The sequence below is a fragment of the Ambystoma mexicanum genome, chromosome 2q (assembly GCF_040938575.1).
Source record: "Ambystoma mexicanum isolate Mex_15411 chromosome 2q, UKY_AmexF1_1, whole genome shotgun sequence".
NCBI lineage: Eukaryota > Metazoa > Chordata > Amphibia > Caudata > Ambystomatidae > Ambystoma > Ambystoma mexicanum.
In genome coordinates, this window is record NC_090924.1 from 233945633 (window position 1) to 233957141 (window position 11509).

General features: G+C 41.5%; 1 protein-coding gene across 1 annotated transcript in view; it reads left to right on the plus strand.

Moving 5' to 3' along the window:
- The window catches only part of PDPK1 (3-phosphoinositide dependent protein kinase 1), a 1145521-nt gene extending 1135078 nt beyond the window's left edge, over positions 1 to 10443 (plus strand). Inside the window, exon 14 of the mRNA XM_069647190.1 lies at positions 8338 to 10443. Coding sequence (XP_069503291.1) covers positions 8338 to 8451 — 114 coding nt within the window. The 3' untranslated portion in view covers positions 8452 to 10443. The remainder of the gene's footprint in view (positions 1 to 8337) is intronic.
- Positions 10444 to 11509: the final 1066 nt, after the last annotated feature.

Sequence of the window (11509 nt, forward strand, 5' to 3'; positions counted from 1 at the left end):
CGGTTATTAGACATGGACAACCTTTACACAAGGAAAATGATGAGGAATTGAACTGGGAGGAAACCCATGGTAAGATAGGTGGCTAATGATAACAGCACTGTCATACTTTAGGTTCGAATTGCAACTATGTGATTGAACTTAAGCATGAATAACTAATGAATGATGATGTACTAATGCGTAGATATGAACCCTAAGGGTTTTTAGACTATTCCAGTATGACGCTGTGTGAGATTATTGTTCATAACTGATGGAAGATTTCTGTTCTGTTTTTCTTCTGTTTGCCTCCTTCATCTGACATAACATGATAATATGGGTATGTAACAAAAACTCATTTGAACCAAAATGAACTGTTTGAATGTAACAATCTAATATATTGGTTACATAATTTCTGATGTTTGTTAATCTGCTTAGAATCACATGCTGTGCATAGGTCCGACATCCAGTGGTCACTGCGGAGTATCATTGATGTAATACTTTTGTTGTAATAGTTGTCATTAGTAAACAGCCTTGAGGACTTTTTGAGTGCACATTTTGAAATTTAATGAAGTTGTATCATAGAGAAAGACTTCAACTCTCTTACGCTCATGGTCAAAGCACTGTCAGCATACAATGTATTTTTAACACAGTCATTAGTCTTGCACGATTATCTTGCCACTGTGGTGAGTACCACTATCCCACTTCTGGTGTTTGGCTTGGAAGAGGAAGAGGATGGACTCTGCAAGCAAAGCCACATAACACTCAACCTACTTCTAGTGGTTGGGGTCACCTTGGTTAGAGCCTGGAAAGGTGATTCCACTCCAAACAAGGAGACTGGGTAAATGGATTTTGACACGTATATGATCAATGAGACGGGCAGTAGTCCAAAGAGTTGCTCCCTTTTACATCTAAATGTATTCCAAAATGGAGTTGATCTCTTGGGGTTCGGTGCAGGCCAGACACTCAAACTGGGAAAGATGAGACACATTGAGGGTGAGTTTGAAAAGGAGGGGATGGTTCGGGAGGATGACTTTAGTTTGTTTTGTGCATCACCTGTTCATGTATGTCAAAGGTGCACTAAAAGATGGTGGTAATGTTGGAAGACCTAAATAATGTGAATAATTTGTATTATTGAACCTTGATGTTGATACTGTGATCTGTTGGAAACTGAATAAAATACATTTGGGTAAAAAATATCAGGCACCATTGTGAGTTTTTTTATCCTCTTTTCAAAATTCACCATCATCTAGCGTACATGGTCCAGCTAGTTTTGGACTAATTGGAATGTCCCGTTTATTCTCTTCTACAATACCTGGAAACAGTGGTGCCAGCCCTGGTTGAATATGGTTACTGGTGCTACTTGGGTGGGAGGTGTGTAGTTCTCTGCAGGCTGCTGCGCCTTAATGTAGAGTTCCTGCACCCAGACAAGCTCCTTTTGGTGCATTGACTTCCCTGGCTGTTGCCCCGGATTTCCATCTGAGATAAGGAAAGGGCATGCGTGTGTGTGTGTGTATGTGTTAAGTAGGAAATGGTATAGTTTAGAGATTACAGGTCAGAGTGGTTGGAGTCTAAGGTGAAGGTGGCCTTTAAGCCTTCCCCCGAACACTGACTCATCAACAAAGTGCTAGACAGCTCACATCCCACACTACCTCATCAACACTCACCTGCCGCACCAAGCTTTAAAGGAGCCCTTATCAACGCCCGATCGTTAGTAGCCCATGCTCTTGACATCGCTGACTATATCACATCCAACCAACTGGACTTTGTGGCCATATCAGGAATATGGCTCAACCCAGCCTCTGGACCAGCTATAAGATTAGCGCTCCTTGAGAACTACACCATCATTAGAGCTGACAGAACCACAGGTAAAGGGGGTGGCATTGTCTTTATTGCCAAATCCAACCTCAGAGTCCTGCAGCCCGCTGCTACCCACTGCCAAGCAACTCTGTTAAACTACCTCTCACCCCCAACCGGACCTTACTTCTACATCTTATTTACCTACCACTTGGCCCCCTATCCTCCTTCGAGGATGACATCTCCACCCTCCTAACACAAAACACTAAACCCAGCTCACAGATCATTTTTCTACGTGACCTAAACCTTGCTCTTCATGATCCAAAAGATACCAACGCATCTACCATTGAGAATACCATCTCCCAACTCGGTTTCAAACTTAACATTACTGAACCCACCCACAATAAAGGTAGGACTCTAGATCGGTTGGCAGACCTTAACTGCCCTACCACCATCCTATAAAATGAACCACTTGCCTAGCCAGACCACCATGGCATCACTTTCTCTATACAGGAGAATTCTTCCACCAACACAGGGGTAACCCTTGCCCCCACACCCTAACCCCACCATGTCTAGGAATAAGCGCAATTTAACCATAGAAAATCTATTGCCACTACTACAGCCCATCACCAATTCACCCACTGATGACAAGGACCCTGCCCTTCTAGTGGAAAGGTATAACAATACATTGGAGCGAGTAATAAACAAAATCGCTCCCCTAAAACTGCGTAAAGCCAAACCCACCTAAATAACTGGTTTACAGCAGAACTAAAATCACTTCCTAACGAAAAGAGGGCAGCTGAATCTATTTGGAGAAAAACTCCCTCCACCACCAAAAAAGATTTTTGTCCCTGCTGCCACAACCTACAAAACTGCCATTCATAACACCAAAAGGGACATCTATAATGAAAGAATCCAGAACGCTAAGTCAAATACTAAGGAACTCTTTACTATACTTGGGGAACTAGAGTCACCAGCTCCTCCTGCTGACACGTGCCTGAAAAAGACCGCCTGGTGTGCAAATATACAGAAGGCCCTAACAGATAAAATCACATTATTACAAACTAAAATCGAAAAACAAAAAGGTCTACCTACTAAGACCAACATCTCCAGATCTCACCTGCACCACATTCCACTATGTACCCCCTTCCAATTTACACCAGTCACCATCAAGAAAGTAGAAAACATAATACTTTGGTTAAAGCCCTCCAATTGCCAAGGTGATATCTGCCCAACCTCATTCATCAAGTATGGCGCTAGAGAATTAGCACCATTTATTATGGCGCTAATAAACTCATCCTTCAAAAAGTGCTCAGTACCCGATAATCTCAAAGAAGCATGGGTCAGACCGCTTCTAAAAAAAAAAAAACTAACCTAGATCCTAGTATCCCCACTAATTATAGGCCTATAACAGTAGTCCCTTTTCTGCAACATTTTTTAGACCATGCAGCATATCTCCAAATTCAGAAACACTTGGAATACAATTACTTATTAGGACTACGCCAGTCTGGCTTCAGACCCAGACATGGCACTGAGACAACCCTCCTAGTCCTAAAGATACAGATGGATGAATCTAAGGACAAGGGCAAACTAGCCATCCTCCTACTTTTGGACCTCTTAGCTGCCTTCGACCTTGTCGACCATAAAATCCTGACCAAGCACCTAACCTCAGCAGCAGCCTTCTCACCTAACGCCGCTAGCTGGATACAATCCTTCCTTTTAACCAGAACCACCACGGCCTTCTCACCCTTAGCATCTGCCCCACCAGAACCCATCAACTGTGGAGTGCCGCAAGGTTCTTGCGTCTCCCCCCACTCTCTACAATATATTTACTAAGCATCTCTTTGATTGTTCTGACAACCTTGGTGTCACCTACACGAATTATGCAGACGACACCCAGATCCTCATCACGCTCAGGGTGCTATATAAAGGACACCAAAATGATCAACATCATCTACTTGGAGATCCAAGCATGGATGGCCACTCAGTCTTTGTTTAAACGATGACAAGACTGAACTCCTAATCATTGGCTCCCAAACCTGACTCAACCAACTAGACAAATGCTATTCTGCCTTCATCATTGAAGGAAACAAAATAAAAGTATCCATTGAAGTAAAAACGCTTGGGGTCTACCTGGGCTCCACCTTATCCCTTAAAAAAGTGAACAGCACAGCTTCCACAACAGCCTACACCAACAAACTTATAAACGTTTGTAAACCCTACTTATCTACCAACAGCCGTTTAACATTAGCCAGAGCACTAATACTCTTGAAACTAGACTACTGTAACACCCTATTCCTCGGCTCCTCCGTACGGAACCTAAACAACACCTTAAGATCAGCATTAAACATTCCGCGCTCCAGCCACATCATCTCACTCAGGAAGGATGCACTCTGGCTACCAGTACGTGACAGAATTACATTACGATCTCTAGTCCTCACCCACAAATGCCTTTCGAACACAGCACCAAAATACCTCACAAACAAATTCTCTAGAAGCCAGTCTGACAGACCCACTAGATCCAGATACCTGAACCAACCCACAATCCCCAACTAGAACTTAATAACAGCTGGAGGATCCAGCTTCCCAGTACTCGCTGCAAGGGCTGGAATTCACTCCTGCCAGCCATTAGATCTGAAACTTCATTCTGGACCTTCAGAGCCAAGGCCAAATCCTAGCTCTTCTCTCAAACCAACTAGCACACTAGTTCCCACATTGTTTACTTCATACACTGCGCATCCTGCTTATGACTATGTACCCTAACTACTGCTAGCTTACAAGTGCGTGAGCTGCCAGCAATCCCCTTTAAGGTCAGTCAGAACCCGCCTGACTTGACCCACCTGTAAATAACAAGTTCTAAACTAAACTAGTCGGTCTCGAGTTTGGGCCCAGTCAGTTGGAGTCTAGGCAGAATTTCAAAAATAAGTTAAAAGTTAAATGAGACACAGATTTTGCATTAAATTTAAACTACCCTTCTGCTTCTGTTAAATGCTTGGAGTTTCCCAGCCTCCTGTAGCTACATGCCCAGGCTCTTAAGTAGGTTTTGCTCCTGGTGCAAAACCCCAGTTGATGTACCTGTTTGGGGGTGAGGTTGGTGCCAGTTCTTACCTCCATCGTGACGACCACCTTCTATAAACTCTTCTTTACTAGTAGGGGGCTATGCTTTCTCTCCTCACTGCAGCATTTGTTGTCATGTAATGTACCGCATATCATGTTGGGCATGCCACCTCCACTTCACTGAATGTTTTGCTCCTAGGGGCCATCTATCAAACCATAAACACCCAGTGAAAGACCCCAAGAGAAAATAGGCTGGCTAATCCCAAAGTTTTATGTTACATGCATACATGGGATTGCGCTTACGACATACTTGATGTCCGGAAATATAGTTTAGTTATATGCTATATGCCCGTTTAGCCAGTAATAATGTTCACAAATATGGTGTCGTGGGTCAGAATTAGGAGACCGACACAGTGGCATTTTGAGTGAAACAGTTCTTTATTAGAAAACCCAAAACCTATGTTGTCCCTAACTTAGTGCCACTAATAAAGAAAAGAAAGACGTCTAAAGGAGTGCTCTTCAGGATCTCCTAAAAAATGAATTCCATCGTCCAGAAAATCTGTTCTAACCGGATTGCGGTCTCTACCAATATGAACACAAAAAGTTGAACTTTAACAAACATAGAATAAGGGCCTCTGCATGCAAGGAAAGAATGGTGGCTGGTTTCTGTCCCCAGCCTGATGTTTATTTATCAAAGCACAGGAGCTCCTTGACCCGTGACACAGTTCAAATCCAAAGAACACATTGGTTTGGTTTGGTCGAGCACTTTCTGGGTCTCCGGTTTTGTTCTATCCTTGACAACCGCCTGGTTCCTAAGCCCACACCAGGTATTCATTGTTGTTTCCCTGACAAGGAACGTTGTGATACTCTAGTGAATTATCTCCTGGAATTTACCCCTCCCTGGGGCCTTGGGTGTCACATCCGCCCTCATATTTGGTGTGTCTGAGCCCAATTCTGGGCCTGGTTTCTTTCACCCTGTATTGGGATCTATTTTCCCTCATACCGCCTTGGGGTTTTGTTTCTCTTACCCAGTCTTGGGCTCCTCTTCCCACCTTGTAGTTTCATTGCTCTCGCCCCACCTGGGGATTGCCAGTCTGTCACCCTGCTCTGGGGTCTTGCTGGGTCTTTCCGCCTGGCTCCCTGGAGCGACCGCTTACCTTCGGTCTCCGTGCAGTGCTCCTCCTGACCTGGTCTTCTAGTAGACTTACGTGGATGTTCTCCTCTGGCTTCTTTCCAGTGTTCTGCGTCTTACAGAGCTGACACCCCCTTCTGGCGGGGCTTCGACGTTGGTTCCATGTTGAGCCACTTGCTCACCTCTTAGTAGTTCTCCACCGCTTGGGGCTCTCATGATCCAGACTTCTCTGATAGGTGTCTCGGCAGGGTTGCTGAGCGTTTCACACACTTGTCCGCGCTTCCATCTGCCACACCGGATACCTTCACCTTTCCTTAACTTTCAGCAGGAATTCTTGCTACCTCTACAGTTCCCCAGGTTCCTCTGCTTCTGTGTAGCAAAGCTGATAGTCTTTATCTTCCGCATAACAAGCGTGTCTAGGTGCCATTCTTTCGTCTGATTTCTGAGCTGCGGACAGTGCCTGAAAAGGTTTGGAAACCAAACCATCATTGGTCTAGGAAGTGTTAAGTCATTCTACAGTTTAATATCTTTAACATCTAGAACACAGATTGTGTGCAGACCACTTATCACCACGAAATAATATTAACTCGATGTATCAACTTAACCTTGCACAAAAGGACTTGGACCCCCCCCCCCCCCAACTAACCTTACTAAAATCTCTCTAATACTCTGCATACTCACCCTCAATCACTGAACAAATCACACTTGTACCTCTGCCGCAGAGAAAAAAAACGAAAAACACACACTAAAACACCCAACAGGTAACAAAAGCAATTGCACAAAAACCGCCCCATACACACTCCTGCACCAAGCACCACAATGACTAACAACTGAAAACAAACCAGCACACAGTGACCGGTCTTTCCGAACTGAAGCTACCAATAGCACATCAACGCTTTCTTGCACTTCCCCTCTCAATCCCACTAACTAAGCCCTCCCCAACCCTCCTTCCTTTCATATCCGCCAGAGTGCCTGGAGGCCAATAAAATGGCAGCGGATAACTGTATATAGCACCATAACATATCTAACAAATCAGTTTCCTGAGTCAAGGGGGGATGACCCATAACCGTCTTTAGGGAGTTCCTGTCCTCTAAAAGGGGCGGCAGGGCATCACCCCCAGTGAGATCCTGCTTGCCCTGTCACCTAGAGGGTATTAAGCTTAGCTGGCTCATCTCTTAGTCTTAAAGATGGTAGCACCCCATTGGCAAGAGGGGACAAATTCCCTGGATTCGTCACCATGGTTATGTATGTGTATAATGTTCCACTGAATGTACTTTAGCTAGTAATAACATTTCCAAATGGGATTATGCGTCTCAATTCTTAAACACAACTGTATTATTGAGAACTACCACACGCAAACATTTGTATAATGTTTTTTTAGCCACAATCAACTAAAAGAAATGTAATATGCTAGATGAATAGTGTGTGTATAAAAACCTTGCTGGTAACTTTGCTCAAATAATTACGTCCTTATGAAAATTCCTGCCCCACACACTCCCTTAAACTTTGCATTGTGCCTTAAACGTCTCCCAGCATTGCTAGGTTAGAGACAGGGACCCAGATAAGATTTTGGAGTTGGAGTACTTTGCTCCCTTTTTTAAATTGGGAGTAAAACTTTTTTAGGGATTGTAAAAGGTTTACCCATTCCGAACGTGCTTTTAAGCTTTAAGCAGGTACCACATATAAATTGTAAATCGAAAACAGATTTAGTTTTGTAATCCAGGTTTCTTTTGACTTGAGGAAATCATACAAATATATAGAGGCACTTTTCATTGAAGTTCTTAACTGCTGGCACTTACATTAGAGCTCCGTCCTGTGGCACTGCTCTTCTTGTACCACTAATGCAAACATCCAGTACCTTTCAAGCAGTATGAGGGGAAGCAAGGGGCAGGCTCCTTTTTCCGTTTGCTATTTTTTGTTTGGAATATTTCTAAGCCCCCCATCACCCCCCCCCCATTTTCTTTTTAGTTGGGGATATTTGCCTAGTTCTAGAGAAAAAGTGGATAATGCGCCGCTTATGATGGTTAGAGTACAAGACTATTCCTGGGCTTCCACTACAGGTTTCAGCTGATATCTGGCCAAAACAATAAACCTGCTGAAAACCGTCTGTATTAAAGGTGTTTTATTAGGCATGTAAAAATAAAGGTCTGTAACAAAAGTCACATCAAAGATCTGTGGGTTGTGATGTGTGCTGCTGCAACTTGTGTATGATTGGAAACTGGCCCTTTGGGTCACTCTGGTTGTCGATTAGCTATTTTAATATATACTAACATATTAGTCCTTTAATGAACTGAAATGTTTATATTTAGGAATATTATGGTTGGCTCTAAAGTACGTTTCCCTGTAATCAATCCCCTTTTTTTCTTTTTTTTTAATAGCCAAACAGAACATACTACCTAATGGACCCAAGTGGCAATGCCCATAAATGGTGCAAAAAGATACAAGAAGTTTGGCGGCACAGATACCAGAACCATCAGAATACTACCATATAATAATGCTCATTGAAACTAGTCCAGTCTCCCTATCTGCTGCTAGGACTCCATAATTCAAGTTTTGAGCTCTGCATCAAATCTGAAGAGCCCTTCCAGGCGCCACCAAGTTACAACTTTGCGGGAAAGCATATGTCTGAAATATTGTTTATTTTTAAATCAAATATAAATGGAATTCAGGGTTGCTTTGCTTGCTCTTTGTGCTTTTGTTGAGGCTTGCACATGTGTATTGTTAGTGAACATCTGGCTTTTATACTCTTGAGCTCAATCTGTGCTTGCGAATTGTGGATAGAATTTGCATAACCATTTTCACTTAAGATCCGTTTAGAACAGATCCACCTCAAAACACTTAAACTCATATATAGCTATATATCGGCCCTGTGTCTCAAGGCTTTCATTTACTTTCTGGTTATAAAGCGGTATGTTATCAGGGAGTTTTAAATAACTGTGCTAAGGTGTATTGTCACCTCTGTTTTATTTGCTTCTTCGGTATGTGGCACTTGTAGTAAGGTCAGTTGATCCCTGACTTAGTTTTTACTCTAATTCTGCTTACAGGATTTAAGTGGTACTTATACTTGCGTCTTCAAATGCATTTGGTGTCTTTGGTGGACACTGTGTTCTGAAAAATAGTATGCAGGTTTCAAGAAAGAAATGTGGCACTGACATTTTTTCCAGTTGTAAAAATTCTTACATTTAAGTTATAGTGTGAACTTCTATTCAAATGGCCTTTGATTTTAGTTTTAATTTGATGATCATAACTAAAGCAGTATGTGTTCATTAATGCTTTTAATAAATGAAACATTGCAAATTAATCAACATTTTTAGAATGTAAAAGCTTCACATCGCATTAGAAAACTGTAGACATCTTTCTGATAGTGTGATACTTTAGCATTGAAAGTCCCTTCATTCTATGTTAAGAAATGCACAAACTATAACTGTGCCATTTGCAGGCATAACCTCTGTTGTAACTATTTTAATCTATCCTAATACATGTGAAAAAGATGCATTGGGCCTCACAACTTAAAGGCCAGTCTGTCCATGTGTTAAGCTGTCATCTTGAAACGTGTTTGGTACTTTGTCATGTCTGCTAAATGACCATGCTTGACTTTCATATTGGTCTGTTAATTGCACCTTTCATTTTAAATGGTTGTGGTCAAGAACATTTCTGTGTAATAAGAATAACCCTTGTCTGCACTAGACTAAATTTAATATAAAATAGCATTTTCAGAATAGACTAGAACAAAATGTGATACATTTGCAGGTAGTGTGGAGCCAACACAATCATTTTGTACCAGCTGTGTACATGTATAATGCCTACCTTCAGCTTTATCCAACCTTGCAAGAAATTAGACCGCATTTTGTGCAGTGAATACAATTGTACTTCCAAAACCGGCAACTTTGTAAACTACATGAAACAGTCTTCAGGTTTTTTTGTCTGTCTGTCTGTCTTGAATGACATAGTTTGTGTTTTTTCTTTTTTTTCTTTTTTGAAAAGCCCCCCTATAATGACCATGTGACGAGTTTGGATGTCATCAAAATGTATTACATGCCGCATTTAGAACAGCTGTTTCTTTAACAAAAACATAAACAGTGTGGAAAAGTTGTAATAGTGCATTAGCTTTCTTTCAGGTTAGTGGCAGTCAGTTATGTGTAATATTGCTACCTGGTTTGTAGCTGACTGTAACTGTGATGTACAGGCAAAACAAAAAAGAAAACAAAAATGTATGAAAACAGAAGCAAATGATGCAATGATATTAGGATATACACTTTTGTATTTTTATTCTTGTATAAGGTTATTTGCTGGCTCATTGTTGGCCTCTAGTTCAGTCTGTGTTATTTAAATTCTAATATATGAATTATTTGGATTGAATACATGTTCGGGGCCATGTTGTTGTATGTATTACTGTACAGCCTTGAATGTGAATAATTATTGTAAACTATATTTTACAACTTTTTTTCTGGCTTTATTATATAAATTTTCTATTTGGACAATGATTTATTCATATTTCTCATAATTTAATGAATCTGTTCTCTTTTCAGATAATTGTCCTTTAGATGTAGTTATTGAATGAGTTTTTCACATATGCTCGGTAGTCTTGTAATAAAAAGCATGTAGGGCTATAGGTGAATATTGTGTTTGGTTAATTATTTTATGTGTACTTTTTTGTTGGATTCAGTCACCTGAGGTGGATCCACTCTACACCTGTAAATTAATACAGACATGCAGAGAATCCAACCCATCCAAATGGTTGAGGAGGGCTATCTATTTTTTGAAGATATTTTATCCTGGTTGTTAATTGATCTTCCATGGAAGTGACTTGCAGCTGCTGATTTGCGGTCAGAAAAAAAGTAATTGGGTCTTCGCAATAAATGTTAAGTATTATTTATTTACAATAACCTTTGTAAGTTTATACTGTCTTTCTTGTGGAGGTGAGCATATAGATTCCCAAAGCTGCCAGCACAGTGCAGCACACGCATTGGAGAGCATAAATATCCTTGCAACAAATAGGACACTGGGGTGACTTTTTCTGTGTACAGTTTGCAACATATAACCCTTGTATAGGCTCAGAATACATCAACCTTTTTTTGCCAAGTGCACATTGGGGTACAAAACGTTCATAGGTATTACTGTCTCCAAGTGAAGCCATGCACATTTTCTGCTTGCCTCTTTGTTCTTTAAAAAAGATTTTAGTAGCACAGCCACCAAAATATCACAAATATCATTACTACAGAGAGGAGAGAGAGAGAGTGTAAAGGGGTGCCATAAAGCGGACTTTGTGGTTGCAATGGCCACTGGAAATGCTCTGGCATAATCAGCCAGCACACAGTTATTTCATGTCTCGTTACGCCGATGTAATCTAATAGTAGCTTGTTTAACAAATTTTCTACCAATCAGGAGTACTGTCGCATGTTGTGTCTGTCACTTTCAAAGCTAGGGCCGGGTTGTGACCTTTGTTTTCACAGCCAGTGGTTGTTGGGCTATATTTAAGCTGCTTTCCTGGCCCCATTGGGCTACATGTAGGTTTCTTTTTCTGGATATCAAGCTTGCTGCTGGTGCTGC